The 19,928-nt window shown below is 38.4% G+C and overlaps 1 protein-coding gene across 1 annotated transcript; it reads left to right on the top strand.

Moving 5' to 3' along the window:
• The first annotated feature begins 4,654 nt into the window (after positions 1 to 4,654).
• On the top strand, positions 4,655 to 19,614 carry LOC127871599 (4-galactosyl-N-acetylglucosaminide 3-alpha-L-fucosyltransferase FUT6-like). The gene is made up of 2 exons (XM_052414687.1): positions 4,655 to 5,298; positions 17,769 to 19,614. The coding sequence occupies exons 1-2, from the start codon at positions 4,803 to 4,805 to the stop codon at positions 18,695 to 18,697; spliced, it is 1,425 nt and encodes a 474-aa protein (XP_052270647.1). The 5' UTR covers positions 4,655 to 4,802; the 3' UTR covers positions 18,698 to 19,614.
• The last annotated feature ends 314 nt before the right edge of the window (positions 19,615 to 19,928 follow it).

Genomic DNA, 19,928 nt, shown 5'->3' with positions numbered 1-19,928 from the left:
TAAGTGAATATTTTCACATTTTGGCGGTATTTACAGGCATTGCATTGCTATAAATTGAAATGATTATAACCTTTATATCTAAGCGTATAGCAACGTTAGTTATTATTACTTTTTCTTAGTTTTATTAGAGGGAATTTACAGGTAGTGACCTCAAGATTTAAGCATTTACCAACGTAATTTAGTATTAATGTTTCTTAGTTTTATGAAAGGGAATTTACAGGTGTTGCATTTTCATAATCTGAAATGATCATGCTTAATATTGAGTCTTTATAATACAATTAAAATAAGGGCACAACAAATGGATGAATTGTTCGGCATAGTTTGGAGTGACTGTGCGAAATAAAATTAACAATACACTTATTTCCATCCCATTGCTCATATAATAAGACCGATCAAAAGCGCGGATTAACAAAAAGTTGTCCATATTTAACATTTCTCCAAAATTCAATTTAAGTTTTGAAATACATTGCCATTAGTTGTCATTCAATTCTGTCTGGTCAAATCTGTTAATGACTTTATTTATTGTGTTTTATTATTAAAAAGTACCACTGACTTGTCCTAATATTAGTTTTCGCTGTCGCTCATTTATAATGAAACCGGGAATAGTAAACTAATAGTTTTCGCAAACGGTTTGATAATTCTGTCAGTTTTAGTAAATAGAGTTTTGTTTTTGAAAATATTAACCAACCAAATACAGCCAGCATATTCAGTCTATTCAATTGACTTACAATAGTTTGCATGTACCCGATGCGAAGTAAACGAGTGAGTACTGGAATCACAATGGACGACTGTCCATATGAGACGCGTTATGAGAAAACTGGGTTTAATGCATTTGCGTAAAATGTCGTCCCAGATTAACCTGTGCAGTCCGCACAGGCTAATCAGGGACGACGCTTTCCGCCTAAACTTGATTTTCGGTAAGGAGGAACTTCATTGAAACTAAAAATACCATAAAAGCGGAAAGTGTCGTCCCTGATTAGCCTGTGCGGATTGCACACGCTAATCCGGGACGACACTTTACGCAAAAGCATTAAGACCAGTCTTCTCAGACCGCGACTCATATAAATGTCTGCCTGTTTTTCTGAAAATAGTATTGTGTAAGCCACACTTTCCAATCAACAACATTCAACATTTCTTGCATTTTTTGCCCCTTATGATAGTATTTATGTGCGGTTATATTTTTCAACGTTCACAATTTACCAATTACTGTGACAAGGTCTACCCAGGAGCAGATTTATCTCTTTACTTGTCGTTTTTTAGCAAGTCATGCATATGATTTAAGTTTATACATATTACCAACCATATTGCATATCGATACGTTGAATCCGTGTAAAAATATTTCAGAAGAAATTGCCGCTTAGCAAAATAAATGTTTAAAAAGTGTGTAACAGGGAAAAATGACATTTTTTGTTTAATAAATAACATCACAGCTTAATGTCGCAATTTGCACAATTAACTGTTAAACAAAAACTGCACAGTCAGTATTGCAAAATAGTTTTGCTTAACCAAAATAACAAGAAAATGAACGACATTTTTATTTTTCATAAAACAAAAACGTGCTTGGGTCAAAACTAACCTTTTTGACTTTTTCACTTTTAAAATTTTCAGGCTCGGCAGACCATTTTGTTATGTTTATCTGCTTGCCCGATATCTGTTTGTGTTTATCTGGTTGTCCGATATCTCTATGTGTCTATCCGATATATGTTTGTGTTTATCTGGTACCCCGATATACGTTAGTGTTTAACTGGTTGCCCGATATCTTCATGTGTTTATCTGGTTGCCCGATATATTTATGTGTTGATCTGGTTGCCCGATATCTGTATTTGTTAATTTGGTTTCCCCATATTTGTATGTGTTTATCTGGCTGCCCGATATATGTATGCGTTTATCCGGTTGCCCGATATCTGTATGTGTTTATCTGGTTGCCCGATGTGTGTATGTGTTAATCCGGTTGCCCGATATCTGTATGTGTTTATCTGGGTTCCCGATATTTGTATGTGTTTATCTGGTTGCCCGATATATGTATGTGTTTATCTGGTTGCCCGATAGATGTATGTGTTTATCCGGTTGCCCGATATACGTATGTGTTTATCCGGTTGCCCGATACTTGTATGTGTTTATCCGGTTGCCCGATATCTGTATGTGTTTATCTGGTTGCCCGATATTTTTATGTGTTTATCCGGTTGCCCGATATATGTATGTGTTAACCTGGTTGCCCGATATTTGTATGTGTTTATCTGGTTGCCCGATATGTATCTGGTTGCCCGATATATGTATGTGTTTATCTGGTTGCCCGATATATGTATGTGTTTATCCGGTTGCCCGATATTTGTATATGTTTATCCGGTTGCCCGATATTTGTTGATGGGCCATTACGTCGACCTTCACGAGCTGCTTCGTGACGTCCCCTTACTAATATAAAACTCGGGTAGACCTAGATAAAAAAAAAATAGCTAAAATTACCACATTCTCATCCATTCACTTACCAAACCATCAGCTCGTAATGATAAGAAGAAAACTATGTGGAGGAATACAACGCTTCAGTCTGTAGTTTAAATTATATGTAATTAAGCCGTAGTTTTCGACCAATTTAATAAACGAGTTCACATGTGACTTTCAAATGAAACATTCGATCCCAAACAAATCATCTTTACTTGTTTGGTTTCGGTAAAACATATATAATGTCGGGTAATCATTGAATGTTGTGTACGATTATAGTATTCCTATAAATTGATTTGTAAAATAAATTTTAAGAAGTAAATTGTTTCTGACCATTATCGATGTTCAATTCTTCTATACACAATTTTTTTACAGGGTTTCTTTACATTGAATAATTTATTTATGTCGGCCTGATTTGAATACTGATTTGATTGCAATAATTCTGCAAAAAAAAACACCTTTAGCTCTTTACGCCATATCCGCCTTAGAATCAAGCATCTATCGAGGCACATTCTGAAAAGGCTGGATGCCTACTCAGCAGCTATTAAACTGAGGGGTTCCGATTGGCTTCCTTCCGTGCGCCCGACATTAACCCATTTATGCGTAGTGGACTCTCCCATCCTTCTTAATTAGATCAATTGATATCCAAAATTAGGGATGTCTATTATATTTATTTCTATATTAAGAATACTTCTTACAGAAATTCCTTTTTAAGCAAACAGCGCAGACCCTGATGAGACGCCGCATGATGCGGCGTCTAATCTGGGTCTACGCTGTTTGCCAATGTCTTTTTTGTAGACGCTAGGCATAAATGGGTTAAATTAAACGAGATTCATAACTCGTGGTTACAAGTACTTGTTATTAAGCCCGCCCAAAAATAGAATAAATTATTCTAAGTAACGATATATTATGTCGCCTGTCTCCGTGCCCTAGTGCTTTTCGCTTACGGAACGGGTTGTCAAAGGTTCGAGCCTCAATGGAGGAACATTGTGACACGGACGGTTTCATACCCATCAGATAGTTAAATTGATGGGGTCCTGATTGCGTTCCTGTACAGATCCCGGGATCGTGAGTAAAAACGTGTTCAGCTGTTAAGGCTTCTCATATATAAAATCTTGCCGTTCCGTAACTGACAGAAATTATTCTATAATAATAATAAAGACACACTTCCATTTAATTGTATAAAGTCGTGATATCAGATGCTCAGAAAATCATCTAGACAAATTACTAGACGTTTTCTTTATTACCGATATATCTTGTTTTCACTGACCGGTATCTCCTAATGTTGCTGATTGATTGCATGATTTGTCATTTTGATTATTGTAATTGCTTTGGCCTTTAAAATGCTACGCCTTTGATAAAGTATTTAACCGTTCATAAAATCTTACTTACCGATAAATCCCGTTTTGTAACGATCGTTGTGACAATTATACATACAGTCTAAATCTAGTTTAGATGTTTCTGTAGTCAATCTTAACATAAATTACGTCAATATCCCTGCGTAATTAATTGCGTCATAAGTGACTGGAAGGTAGAGGTACGGAGAACTAGTTTGGTAAGCGTGTGATTAAACAGGATTACATGTATCATTAACGAACATGTACAAATCTTGTAAAATGGTGATTTTCTTTTATAACTGCCCGCGAACCTTTTCGAATGACGCATTAATGTTTATTATTATGTAACCGTATATATCAAATTATAATTTGATAGAATTTCCGACTGTTCCAATGATATTGACGAGTTTTTAAATGAAATTTATCGATTATGTTGTAAACAAATATTGTCTGTTTTTCACCCGGGCTCATATGATTAAATATTGTTCGTGTATGTTGCTTTAATTTTAAATATTATATTCTTTAAATGAAAAAGAAGTTTGCTATATAATATATGGCACCTTCAACTATGTATCTAACAATGTATGTTTGTGTAACTTTTTCTCATATTGTCATGTTATGCATGAACTGAGCTTAATATAAATAAACTTAAACTCAAACAGCATGTCGTCTTACTTATTAATATTTTTTCATTTTGTTTTGTATTTTATACAAAATTAATAAGTGCATTTTGGTGTTGTTAAGTTGAATTTGTATGTAAACGTGTTTGCCATTAGGTCGCTCATTCCTGTTTTAAATAAACAGAGCTGCATATGTTTGTATTAGTTTCAAACAATAGCTGCACCGTAAATAAAACATAGGACTATAAACATATCGATTACAGTTAAACGGGACTGGGTATTGTATTTCAACATACGTCAATAACATATGTGAAACAGATGTAGGATAACGCAGAAGAGTGACTGCGTGTACATAAACATTTATAAAATTTCACTCGATATTTAAAGGGCACAGTTTTGTGCAAAAATGTTTGACTCTATAAGTAAAAGTTGTATTAATGAGACGTCAATCCATAAAGTGAAAAATGTTCGTTGCTTGTCTGTGTTTTTGATTGTGTGCTTGGTGGTGCTATGCTTTACAATATATGCTAAGCAGTATACAAACTACAACACATTGGTAGTGACCATTTTGAGGCCGGAAAAAAATGGACCAGACATCGGGGATATGATCTCATACATTGACCATGTCAATTCGTCGACTTCGGCTCTTTCCGGCGTTGAATCGACCGGGGTTATATCCGGAATCTCATCTGTGCCGTCGGGACTTGGCGAGGCGACCACAATGCAGTCTAAGTCATCAGGACAGAATACGCCATTCACAGGCGTTTCTTCCACGTCATTGCATGCAATGCCATCTAAATTGTCAGGAAATAATACGTCAATTACAGATCTATCTTCAACGTCACACCAACTGGACTATAATAAGACAATCCTTTGGTTTAACAAGCCTTCTTGGATGACAGGTAATTCTACATAAATGCTAGTTGTATAAATATTTGACGGAAATGTTTAATTAATGTATGTAACAGGCCCACGTAGTTCAATAATAACTAATATTAAGGCCAAATATTTATTAACGTGTTCTTGAACCCAAAATGCCCGCAAGATTTTCGATATGACATGAAAACCATCTAATCACATTTTTCAAAAATACAGAAATTATTGAACATTTCCGTTTGAAAAATATAACCTAGTCTGTCTGTCTGTCTGTCTGTCTGTCTGTCTGTCTGTCTGTCTGTCTGTCTGTCTGTCTGTCTGTCTGTCTGTCTGTCTGTCTGTCTGTCTGTCTGTCTGTCTGTCTGTCTGTCTGTCTGTCTGTCTGTCTGTCTGTCTGTCTGTCTGTCTGTCTGTCTGTCTGTCTGTCTGTCCTGTCTGTCTGTCTGTCTGTCTGTCTGTCTGTCTGTCTGTCTGTCTGTCTGTCTGTCTGTCTGTCTGTCTGTCTGCCTGCCTGCCTGCCTGCCTGCCTGCCTGCCTGCCTGCATGCCTGCCTGCCTGCCTGCCTGCCTGCCTGCCTGTCTGTCTGTCTGTCTGTCTGTCTGTCTGTCTGTCTGTCTGTCTGTCTGTCTGTCTGTCTGTCTGTCTGTCTGTCTGTCTGTCTGTCTGTCTGTCTGTCTGTCTGTCTGTCTGTCTGTCTGTCTGTCTGTCTGTCTGTCTGTCTGTCTGTCTGTATGTCTGTCTGTCTGTCTGTCTGTCTGTCTGTCTGTCTGTCTGTCTGTCTGTCTGTCTGTCTGTCTGTCTGTCTGTCTGTCTGTCTGTCTGTCTGTCTGTCTGTCTGTCTGTCTGTCTGTCTGTCTGTCTGTCTGTCTGTCTGTCTGTCTGTCTGTCTGTCTGTCTGTCTGTCTGTCTGTCTGTCTGTCTGTCTGTTAATTTTATTGATTTATTATTTGGGAATTTAATTTGACTTTCTGGTTTAAACATGTTTTCACAATATTTGCATATACGGTTATTAATTGCAGTGTTTTTTATGGCAATGTCGGGGCCGATATTCGGCCCCATTCCCTTCAAGAAAGAGTATATATTTTCAACCAATTTTGTAGAAAAAATCCCCTCCAGAAGTAAAAAAAACAAACTTGATAGAATTGTTTAATGATAAATATATCTCAAATTTATTTCAAAAACAACCAACAAAGTATATAACTATAATTAATATGATTTTTCAATTATTATAAAGAGTATATTAAACTAGTTTTGCCCAAATCAGTTTACTTTTCAAATGAATTGCATTTTTTCCCGAAAATGGCCAGGAAAAGGCCTGATGTATCTATATGATGTCAATATTTGTTGATAAAAACATTCCAATTTGGTCCATTTTATTAATTAAAAATGCTCAAATTTGCCATTTTATCGATTAAAAAAATCCCTATTAATAGACTCAAGTTGACTAGGAAAACTGAGACTGTGCATGACGGCTGAATTGTCTGAAACTACTGTTGAAAAAATCATTGACATATATTTAAGAAAAGGACAGAGACATTCAGCTCAATCAGCTGTGAATAATACATTCATACATACATGTGTATTCATATAATAAATATCATTTCATATAAAAGAGTGAATTTTTTATTGTCCCCTTTTCCTAAAACACAACGAGATTTTCCCCTTGGAAGGGCCCCGCCACCCATTCCCATATAGGTGAAAAAATACTTATTGTGAAAATTGTGTTAGACATGCCTCAGAAAGAAACAAAAGAGGCTTAACAAGTAATATTTTCTGTGTTATGTATCAAAATATGCCAACACTGTGTGTAGTTTTTAGTTTAGGGATTCTTCTGCGCCTGATTTTCAATATTTTTTTTTGTGAGGACCCGGAGTTTGTCCCAACACTCCTACCTGAGAGCCTTTACTAGAATCACGAAAACTTTTTTGGACGAATGTTTAAAAAAAAGCTTCAATTTGCACCTTTTTAATATTTAATTTTGGCGAGGTCCTGTCCTGTTGGGGAAAACCGTAGTTCTTTAGTGAAACCCCACCTGTCCTGTATGGCGACCACTAACCCTCGCGCCGGGAGAGGGAATTCGGGTCCCCGTTACTTAAGAAGCGCGTGTATCAACCCCTGCTCAATCCGGACAGACAAACCATAATCAACTCAAACTTTTATATCTGTTTGAGTTGCGCTCTGAGAAAATGGGATTTAATGCATGTTCCTACAGTGTCGTCCCAGGTTAGCCTGTACACTCCACACAGGCTTATCAGGGAATATACTTTATGGTATTTTTCATTTAAAGAAAGTCTATTCTTAGCAAAAATCCAGTTTATGCGTAGTGAGTTGACCCTGATGATCCTGTGCAGCCTGCACAGGCTAATCAGGGACGACACTTAACGCGCATGCGTTAGTCGTTTGCATGGTTCTAATGGATAACATTACGATCTGTCGGAAATCATGTTAAGCTGAAAAAGCTTCATTATATTGACTATATACAAAACATTCAATTCTTTAGTATAAATATTTAAGCTGATTATCGGATCAGCGGATTAGCGATAACAATAATGGAACAAAAAGATTTCATATGTCTGACATAGTTATGAAATATTGAGTGCCATTTATTGATTATTCAAATTGTGTCGAGAGACCGATATGTTTACTGCATTTACTGCTGATGGTTGAATTAATATGGAAGGTCCATTCATTGATTGCCAATAATCATTGTCATGTAATTTATAATTTATAATGACATGGCATTTAATTGTTCCCAATATCACACACAATAAGGCCAAACAAATATTTTGTTTGTTTTCACTAACGTCGTTAAAAAAATACAGTAGGTAGGTAGGAGTAACTTTAAAAAAAATGTGTATGAAAAGAGTTATTTCCCAATTTACAACAACAACAACCTTTATTAGCATATAAGCATAATACAATGCTTTTTTGCCACAAAACAGAAAGTTAGGCAGTGTGTGTGTTAAACATACATTGATTCAATATTCAATAAGAGAAGTTTACAAAAAACAGTAGTACGTACAACAGTCATCAATATAATTAAATCATCAACTGTAATACGAGGAAAATGTAGAATTATTTTAATTATACAAACATATTCAATAAAAAAATATAATTAAAAATAACATGGCTATGTCTTGTAGAAGTTAACAATTATAACTGATTGTCTATATTATTACGCATTTCATTAGCATTAAAAATATATTTAGCAAGGTTTATTATGACTCTTTTATTTGCCGACTGCATTAGAAAGTCAAATTTATTGAACGTTGGTCACCTTTGAAAATATGATTTTAAATGTTTCTTTCTAATTCCTCTATATAAAGGACAAACAAGTAGAAAGTGATACTCGTTTTCTATAGCGTGTCCGTTGCAAAACTTACATTTTCTATTTTCGCGTAGTATGTTATTATAACGATCTCTTTCGATTTCTAATCTATGTGACGATAATCGAAATCGTGTAAGTGATGTTTTGTATTTCTTATTTGTTATAAAATCAAGATATGGTTCTAACTCAAAAGTGTTTTTAAATCTACAATAGCTCATAAGTCTAGGGGAATTATTTATTTCACTATACCAGCTTTGTTTGTAATTATCTAATAAACATTGTTTAATCGTATTGTAGATGAATGTTTGATCGGTTTGATTTATGATAGTTGTTTGATCCGCCCATATATTGCTTAACCCACGCTCGTCAAGAGTGTTCTTTATGTGTGACGCCCAATTTCGATGGTTGTATGTGATATTTTGTTGTGCATCGTTAAATATCACAGAATATATTGTTTTTGTGATACTGTTATCACTTGATTTAAGTATTTTTAACCAATAGCGGAATATTTGTAATTTGCGTATTATGTATAGCGGGTATCGTCCTAATTCTCCGTACATACCAGCTAGATTTGTAGACTTGTTTACTTTTAAGATTTTTTCGAAGTAGTTTTGTATGTATTATTTCGATTTCTTTACCTTTCGTAAATCCCCATACTTCTGCTGAATAGTGTAGGGTTGGGGTGACTAGTTTATCAAATAGGTTTAATTGTTCGCGTGTTGAGAATTCGTATTGATTAATAATAGTGAAAAGTTTATGTAGAGATCTATTTCCACGTTCTGCTAGTGTTTGGGCTGTTTTATACCAGTTACCATTCTTAAATAGTGTTATACCTAAGTACTTGAAAGATGTCACTATTTCTAATAATTCCCCGTAGAGGTAAAAGTTATAATTTGTATGGCGATTACTTTTTTCAAAGATCAAGACCTTTGTTTTACGTGTATTAATTTTAAGTTGAGATACTATGCAGTAATTTTCAATGCCATTCAACATTGATTGTAATGATGTTGGTGATGTCGAAAATAGAACTTGATCATCTGCGTATGATAACAAGAAAAACTTCATGTCGTTAATCGTTATAATTCCTTCGATGTTTGAATTTATGTTCTCTACCATATCATTGACGAACATTAAAAACAGTATGCTTGAACACGGGTCTCCTTGTTTTACTCCTGTATTAGATATTATATGATCGGATATTTGTGATTTCATTTTAACAGCTGCCTTAACAGAAGTTTACATAGCTCGAAACGCGGATACAAGTTTGGTACTAATTTTTTGCGATATCAGTAGTGCACGGTTTATGCTATCATAGCATTTAGCATAATCAATGAAAATGCAGTATAATTTTTGGCCCGAATTTAGTACTTTATTTATTAGACTGTGAAGTATAAAAATACAATCTACAGTACTTTTGCCTTTTTGATAACCGTATTGGAATTCAGATATTGATTTGTTCGATTCGCACCATTTGGTTAGTCGGTTTAATAACACTTGTGAATAAATCTTTGATATTATATTATTTAGGGTTATTCCGCGATAGTTTTCTGCTTGATTTGGGTCACCACTTTTATAAATTGGTGTAATGTAACCTAGTCCCCAATCTTTCGGGTAATTTCCACTTTCAAATATGTTATTGAATATATGTGTCAGATGTGGTTTTATGATGGTGTATGAAGCTTTGATTATTTCAGCTGGTATCTGATCCGGCCCGCTTGATTTTCCGTTGTGTTGTGTTGATAATGCTTGTTGTATTTTATTCTCTGTTATCGGGGAGTCAAGAAAATCATTTGTTTCGCTGTTGCTGGTGTTGTCATGGATATTGTCAATGTTTTCATTGGACATGTCGTTTATATCATTACTATATAAATTATTGAAATGTTCATACATGTTTTCTATATTGATGTTGTCGGGAATACTTGCGTGTTGTTTATGACATTTTTAAATATTTTTCCAAAAATTTTTAGGCTGTGTTTTAGCTATATTGGTTAACCGTGCCCCTTCTACGACTCTATAGCGGTGTTTTGCTTTTCGTCTTACATCGTTATATTTTGTTCTGTGCTGAATAAAATTGTGTCTGTTTACATCAGTTTTACTTTTATTGATAGCATTTTTTGCGTGTTTGAAATTGTCTTTTGCATTTTTACAGGTTGAATCGAACCATTGTGGTTTTTTATGTTGCCTGTTGTGCGAATTTATTTTTATTACTTTGCCGAATATGCATGCACTGTTTTCTTGAAGATATTTAGATATTTACAACCGGAGAGTGTACCAGGATTAAAGGGTCGAAACACTTGTTGATGGGTGGATCCTGGCTGATGATGTTGGTGACTGATGCAGTGACACCACTGTATTACACACATTTCTATGTCAGAAAAGATCTGATGGCTTCTAGGAAAGACTGGATGGCAACCGAGAATAGAACGGTGACGCTGGAAAGACAGATGACCACCAGGAATAGACTGGGACGGGACATAATGGGTTGGCACCCCAGAATGTAGCCTTCGTGAGAGGGCAACCCACATACAACAGCTACAGACTCACTAATAGAAGAATACCTCCAGAGTCTTACGAGAGTAGGGGAGGATGAAAGACTCAACCGGACGGATAAACCAATGACGACACGGCTAGTACAAACGACACTGACTGGAACACCGGCAGAAGTTAGATGTAAGTGCGGGAAAATCTGTAAGAACCTCAGGGGTCTACGGATTCACCAGGCAAGATCGGCATGTGGTCAAAAGGCATCCCAGAAGCAGCGCACAAGTTTAATCCTTGGTGAGACGCAGGAGGACACTAGTCAGGAGGCTACCACAGAACTAGAGACCTCTCTGCAGATGAGATGCTATCTGACAGCACACAGATTCCTGATGAATCCCAGATTGATCCTCTCCTTGAGTTACTTCAAACCCAAGATGACCCTGAACCAGTAAAAGAAGTACCGCATAAGACCCCACCAGCAACACCAGAGGAGGAAAAGAGACCAAGAATAGAGTGGCCAAAGACTTCGAATAAAAAGGCATGGACAGACTTTGATCACGAGCTAGATCTTATCCTGGAAGCAACTCTACAAGGGGCAGCTGAGAGAAAACTAGTGGCCATGACAAGCCTAATTTACACGGTTGGCAAAGAACGATATGGAGTCTATGTACCAAAACATTCCAAACCGTCAAGTCAACCCAACAGGAGAGAGAGGCAGATACAGGCCATTAGACAAGAGCTTAAGAAACTGAGAAAGGCATATAGAAACGCCAAAGAGGAGGAGAAACTTGGATTGCAAGAGCTACGAGACTTGCAGAGAAAGCAACTGAGGGAACTCAGAAAAGCAGAGACAGCAAGAAAGAACAGACGAAAGAGAGCACAACAAAGGACTTCATTTATAGCCAACCCATACAAGTTCTCCAAAAAGTTGCTAGACAAGGAGAAATCAGGCATCCTCAACAGCTCAATGGAGGAGATACAGACCCACCTGAGGGATACACACTCTGACACCAGAAGAGATGACCCTTTGGGCCCATGTGCACACATCATGCCTGAACCAGCTCCAACTATAGCACTTGACAGTAAAGAACCCACCCTGGCTGAGGTGAAAGATGTAGTGAAGAAAGCTAGAGCTGGCTCTGCCCCAGGACCTAATGGAATACCATATAAGGTCTACAAGATGTGCCCAAGACTGCTTCGTCGCCTTTGGCGCCTAATTAAGGTGGTATGGAGAAAAGGACAGGTACCCGAGTGCTGGCAGAAAGCAGAAGGCCTATTTGTCCCTAAGGAAACAAACTCGCACAACATTAGCCAGTTCAGGACAATATCACTTTTAAATGTGGAAGGCAAGATCTTCTTTGCTGTTCTCGCTAGAAGACTGACCACATACCTTACTGCTAACAAATATGTGGATACTTCAATCCAAAAAGGAGGTGTGCCTGGATTTTCTGGTTGTGTAGAGCACACAAGCGCTTTAAGCCAGCTGATACGTGAAGTGAAAGTGAACCAACAGGATTTGACAGTAGTATGGCTAGACCTAGCCAATGCATACGGCTCCATACCACACCAGCTAATACGAAGAGCGCTGGATCACTATCACATACCAGCACATGTACAGAAGATTGTCCTAGGGTACCTATACAACATTCAGCTGCGCTTCTCAGTGAGAGAGAAGATAACAGATTGGCAGAGGCTTGAGAAGGGAATCATTACTGGCTGCACCGTTTCCGTTGTCCTATTTGTCATGGGCATGAACCTCATCCTGAATGCTGCCAAGAAGGAAACCCGTGGACCAAAAACTGCGTCAGGGATCTACCTACCAAGCAACAGGAGCTTCATGGATGACTTGACTATAACAACCCAGACACATGTGCAGGCTAGATGGGTCCTCTCAGCTCTTGAGAGTACAACATCTTGGGCAAGAATGAAATTCAAGCCAAAGAAATCCAGAAGCCTTATCATCAAGAAAGGCCAGTCAACCAAGAAGTTCAACCTCCAGGTACAGGGAGAAGACATACCATCTATCATGGATAGTCCAATCAAGTGCCTGGGCAAGTGGTATGATGCCAGCCTCAACGATACAAATAATGTAAAGCGCATCAAAGGCCAGCTAAATGAAGGGTTGAAACAAATAGACAGGTCTTGGCTACCAGGAAAATTCAAGGCATGGTTGTTTCAACACGGACTACTACCTCGCCTGATGTGGCCCCTTATGTTGTATGAGTTAGCAACATCAACAGTGGAGGGCCTAGAAAGAACCATAAGCAGGCATCTTCGAAGATGGTTAGGGGTACCACCAAGCTTTACAAACATAGGTCTTTATGGAAGATCCAACCAGTTACAACTCCCGCTCTCATCATTAGTGGAGGAGTTCAAGGCATCAAAGGCACGGCTGGTGGTAACTCTGAAAGAATCCCGAGATGATAAGATCAGGAAAGCTGGCATAGAGACATGAACAGGGAGAAAGTGGTCAGCCAGCCAGGCAGTGACCCAGGCAGAAAGTAGACTTAGGCAGAAAGACATTGTTGGAACAACCACTAGCGGGCGCCAAGGTCTTGGAATCTCAACATGTCCTAGATGGAGCCAAGCAGCCAGTGGGGAAAAAAGGAAAATGGTAGTAGATGAAGTGCGGAAGATGGAAGAAGAAGAGAGAAGATCTAGAGCAGTAGCCATGAGCTCACAGGGAGCATGGACAAAATGGGACACCACACCAAGGAAGATGACATGGGGCCAGATCTGGAAGTATGAACCTTTGCGAATCAGCTTCTTACTGCGGTCGGTATATGATCTGCTACCCTCACCAGCTAACCTACACAGATGGGGAATGCAAGACAGCCCATCATGTCAACTGTGTAACAGAACTGGAAGCATGGAGCACATACTATCGGCATGCAGCACAGCACTCACGCAAGGCAGATATAGATGGCGCCATGACCAAGTGCTTCGAGATATGGCAGACATTCTTGAAAGACAGCGAATGAAAAAGAGAAAACAGCCACAGCCAAAAACCATCCACTTTGTCAAGGAAGGCCAGTCAGCACCTAAAGGCAAAAGAACAACATCTTCAGTACTTGACGAAGCTGACAATTGGAACATGGCTGTTGACCTACAGAAAAAGCTTGTCTTTCCGGAGGTAGTACAAACCAATCTCAGACCCGACATTGTCATCTGGTCCAACACTGCAAAGCACCTGGTGATGATTGAATTGACAATCCAATGGGAAACAAGGTGTGAAGAAGCCTACGAGAGGAAGAAAACCAAGTACTCTGATCTCATGGACCAATGCAGACAACAAGGATGGAGAACCTGGCTGTTCCCTGTTGAAATAGGAGCAAGGGGTTTCCCAGCCAATTCACTATGGAAGATGTTGGGCGCCATGGGACACAAGGGCCATGAGAGAAGGACTGCTGTGGGCAGACTAGAACAATCAGCTGAAAGGGCATCCAGTTGGCTATGGTCTCGAAGAGATGAGAGGAGCTGGAAGCCAGTCACCAACACGTAGTGGACTGATCACCACTGCGGACCCACCACCCGGAGAGTGTACCAGGATTAAAGGGTCGAAACACTTGTTGATGGGTGGATCCTGGCTGATGATGTTGGTGACTGATGCAGTGACACCACTGTATTACACACACAAGTCAAAATACTAGTTTTCTCATCTACCGTTTTATTTTCATCAAACAATGTATTTAAGTTTTGAATTGTATTTTTTATTAACGTATTAAATTCATTAATTTTAGATTCGTCAAACACTATTTTTTTAGTTTCTGTTGTATTAGATTCATTAATATTAAATAGTGTCTTTTTGGTGTGATTTTTCATATTCAAACTAAAATATAGAGCTGCATGGTCAGAAAATTCTGTCCAGTCTAGAACTTCAAATTCTTTAACAAAATTCCGATCGAGCGTATCCTTTAGCATTAATAAATAATCCGTTACACTGAGGCCACGTGATGAACTGAAAGTGTAATTCCCATGTTTATCTTGCGCTAATCGACCATTGGCAATCATGTGACTGGTGATTTTGCACATGGAGATCAAAGCGCGACCTTGAATGTCAATCACGTTAATAAGAGTATCAAATGACAGACATATTACAAATCTGTTTGTATAATTGTGTTTTCATATGCAAACCCTATTTTAGTGAATGCAGCAGAAATTATTAAAATTTAACATAGAATACCAAACATCGGCAACTAGTTAAGTTTGGTCGGGCAAGTGAAAACAAACACTTTTGTACGCGTATTTTGTCCTATTTAACAACAAACAACTCTTTCAAACATTACGTTGATAGTGCATTGTTCTTTGTATTTAGTTTGAATTACCATTGGCAAGACAATATATCACTTGCAATTTACATGCTCGTCGATGAAACGTGAAAGTCACTATAGACTGATTCCTGATTTCGCTCGAGGTTAGAAACCCCCACTAACTCTCGGTACAAGCAACGCTGATCAATTATATCAACCAATGATATCTTGATTTAAATAATAACGGTTGACAATATGTTAGGTTTTGAAAGATTATAAAGTGGATTTTTCAAAAGGTTTCTTTTTCGGGACACATACATAATGCATATTCAAAGTTAATAAACATGCATTTTCCTTGCAGCTATGGATTTTTTTATTTAACGTGTCGTTTCCCATGCTGATAAACACAGGTCGATGTCACCTTGAAATGTCAAGGTCAAATGTCATTGTTTTTCGTTTCCAATATGTCACTTTATGACCCGTGTGGAGTTTAAATATACTTCTTACCATATCATAATTATTCCGATCGATGGAAATTAGAAGTTCTGCAATATTCAATTCTGCTCAATAATTTCTTATGCTGGGGTAATTTAAATTTACTTGAGAGTATTATTCTCATCCAATGCTTCTTGGATAAGGGTCAAGATTACGATTTAAGGAGGAAATAAACTATAGTTTGCTCCTCTATAACTTTGTAATGCCTTTGTAAATATTAGTTTACAATATTACTTTATACATGTCCTTTTATTAAAAAAGACCATATGTTGTGTCATATACAGTGCTTATACTCCTTCTTTAAAGTTCGCGGTCACTTTTCAATGTCAAAGTCAGGACTTTTAATCTGGCTTATAGAATAGTAAGGTTTAATTTTAAATTAAATTCCTTCTTTGGTGATAAATTTCCTTTCGCCTTGACAATTATTTACTTCAAGGACATACCTCGCACCCAAAAACACTAAACAATATCCTTTATTAAGCACGGAGCTCGGTTCAGCGTGAATTAACTGTATAAAGCGGCATATTTTATTATTATCCCCACGCTTTTTGAAAAAAAGGTGGGGATATTGTGGTTATCTCCGCCGTCCGTCCGTCCGTCCGTCCGTCCGTCCGTCCGTCCGTCTGTCTGTCTGTCTGTCTGTCCGTCCGTCCTGGCCACTATCTCCTCCTACACTAAAAGCACTAGAACCTTGAAACTTACACACATGGTAGCTATGAGCATATGTGCGACCCTGCACTATTTGGAATTTTGATCTGACCCCTGGGTCAAAAGTTATAGCGGTTGGGGTGGGGCCGCGTCAGAAATTATCACTCATTTTTTTAGGTTATTTTACATTTACTTCTTTATTTCTACACCGATTCACTTCAAATTGATACTGGACCTCTCTTATGACAATACGGTCAATCTCAACCATGCATGGCCCCATTCCCAACCCCGGGGCGCCCCGCCCACATAGGCCACACCCACCAAAAATTTCCATTTACTATAATTTTTTCATTTCTACACGGATTCACTTCAAATTGATACTGAACTTTTGTTATGACATTAGGGTCAATCTCAACTATGCATGGCCCCAATCCCAACCCTGGGGCGCCCGCCCACATAGGCCACACCCACCAAAAAATTCCATTTACTATATTTTTTTCATTTCTACACGGATTCACTTCAAATTGATACTGAACTTCTCTTATGACATTAGGGTCAATCTCAACTATGCATGGCCCCATAACCAACCCTGGGGCCCCGCCCACATAGACCACACCCACCCAAAATTGCCTTTACTATAATTTCTTCATTTCTACACCGATTCACTTCAAATTGATATTGAACTTCTCTTATGACAATACAGTCAATCTCAACTATGCATGGCCCCATTACCAACCCTGGGGCGCTCCGCCCACATAGACCACACCCACCCAAAATTGCCTTTTACTATATTTCTTCATTTCTACACCGATTCACTTCAAATTGATACTGAACCTCTCTTATGACAATACGGTCAATCTCAACTATGCATGGCCCCATTACCAACCCTGGGGCCCCGCCCACATAGACCACACCCACCCAAAATTGCCTTTTACTATAATTTCTTCTTTTCTACACCGATTCACTTCAAATTGATACTGAACTTCTCTTATGACAATACGGTCAATCTCAACTATGCATGGCACAATTACCAACCCTGGGGCGCCCTGCCCACATATGTCACACCCACCCAAAATTGCCTTTTACTATAACTTCTTCATTTCTACACCAATTCACTTCTAATTGATGATGAACTTCTCTTATGACAATACGGTCAATCTCAGCTATAAATGGCCCCATTACCAACCCTGGGGCACACCTAGGTCAAACATTCGGCGTGGGGATACGCGTCGGCCTCTGCCGCGCCATTTCTAGTTTATCTTTATCTTTTATCTTAATTTATCTTATTTTACAGAATCTATCATAGAGCAGACGTTACAGCAGTGCGAGTACCGCAACTGCCATACGACGACTGATATGAAGCGATTGGACACGGCGGCAGCGGTGATATTCACCCTTACGAGCGGCTTGGGAACCCAGCCACCTCTGACCCCGGACAAACGCAAACCCGATCAAGCTTGGGTGTTCTTCACCCTCGAAGCCCCATCCTACTATGGTGGGCTAGGTCAGCCATATTTTGCGCCAGGATGGACATCCACAATGAATTGGTCTATGACATACATGCGCGATGCCGATATATTCTTTCCATACGGAACCCTTGAGAGACGTACTGACGCATACAGTCGAAATTACAGCGCCATTTATGAGCAGAAGACCAAGGTGGCAGCGTGGTTTGTCAGTAACTGCAGAACGCCTGGACGGAGAGAAGACTATGTTCAAGAGTTGAAGAATGCCGGCTTAGAGATCGATATTTATGGCGGGTGCAGTCAACAGGGGCTGCATCTTCCACGATTTCGAGCCGATGATATAAATAAAACTCTTAGTCAATACTTTTTCTACTTTTCGTTTGAAAATTCCATTTGCGAAGATTATGTGACAGAAAAGCTATTTGCCAATTATAACTATGACGTCATACAAGTAGTTCGAGGTGGTGCGGACTATAAAAAGCTTCTTCCGGCAAACTCTTACATACATTCCGCCGATTTCGATAGTCCAGCCAAACTGGCGGAATATTTAAAAGAGTTAGCAGGCAATAAAACGAAGTATATTGAAATGTTGGCGAAGAAGCAAAGTGTTCTGTGGAATGGGATACTTGCTGATGACGATCCAAGTTACAGTAAATCTTTTTGTACGTTATGTAAAAAGTTAAGGAAGTTGGATGAGAATAGGCGAGTATATACGTCGATGCATGATCACTATCGACAAGATCGCTGCAAGTCTTGAGACGGTCTGGTACCTGACTTTTCTTGACGCATCTGGTATTCTGCTTGTATTGAAACAGGCTGGTACCATGTTGTCTTGACGCAGTCTGGTACCCAGCTTGTCTTGACCCTGTCTGGTACCCTGTTGTCTTGACGCAATCTAGCATCCTGTTGTCTTGACGCCGTCTGGTACCATGTTGTCTTGACGCAATATGGAGCCAATGTTTCTTTGATGCAGTCTGGTGCCCAGCTTGTCTTGACGCAGTCGGGTACCCTGTATGTATTGAAGAAGTCTGATCCCTGGCTAGTATATATGCATCTGGTACCCGACCGGTATTAGTTCAATCTGGTATCCGGGTATTCTTGATGCGTTCTCGAATCCCGCTTGATATGACGAAGTCAGGTACCCTACTAGTCTGGATGCATTCTGGTTCACTGCTGGTCTTTATGCAGCCTAGTTTCAAATTCAATAGATGTTGTTTTATTTGTAAAATCGTTTTTGTATGAAAACTGTAGCCATTACTTGAATTTTGTTAAGCATAATTATGACATATGTCTGGTGTTTTATTTACCACTCATAAATATTTTAGCATTCTCTGGTGCGTGTGCAATAAGGCGATATATGTTCGTTTGACCGAGAAATAATTCTGTGTACGATTGTGTAAAAAATTGATATAGTAAAACTAATCCAACCAACTACGGCGGTCATGTCTGTCTCAATTAAGCCATAACAATTTTCCTTCTACTTTCTAACAATATGCTATATAATTATGTTTGTGTTTGTTCGTTAGTGTATTGTGTGATTCGATATGTTTATACATACAGTTTTTTAGTGTGTATAACTGTGATGATCGCGATTCAATAATGCGTTGAACGTCAATAGGTTTCTGTTATTAAATACATGATATATTTCCTTAAAAAAACAAATAAGTTTTATAATGTTCTTAATTTTCAGTATACAACACATGTATATATACGGCAAGGATAAAAGCAAAATAATGGCGCACTGTTTGTTTGTAAACTTTTGTTTTTTGTTGTTGTTTTGGCCAACATGGGTGATTTCACAACGGTTGTCAATCAAACAAACGTTTTTATAACCAACAACAAATGGTTCGCCTGAGAAGATATAATCATGTCCGCATAGGCATATTCCGATCCACGGTATTGATTTCGATTACGCACGCCGGGTATGCGAATACTTCGTTTACGGATGGCACTTCACTAACAGAGAACAACAAACGCCACGCGCTAGA

This window comes from Dreissena polymorpha, chromosome 3 (assembly GCF_020536995.1).
Source record: "Dreissena polymorpha isolate Duluth1 chromosome 3, UMN_Dpol_1.0, whole genome shotgun sequence".
Classification (NCBI taxonomy): Eukaryota; Metazoa; Mollusca; class Bivalvia; order Myida; family Dreissenidae; genus Dreissena; species Dreissena polymorpha.
The sequence above is the reverse complement of the archived record's forward strand: the minus strand, read 5'-3'. Positions and strand labels throughout refer to the sequence as shown.

Coding starts and splice junctions, on each gene's coding strand:
- LOC127871599 (XM_052414687.1), top strand. CDS start 4,803: ATGTTTGACTCTATAAGTAAAAGTTGTATTAATGAGACGTCAATCCAT. Junction 5,299..17,768: donor CAAGCCTTCTTGGATGACAG/GTAATTCTACAT, acceptor CTTATTTTACAG/AATCTATCATAGAGCAGACG.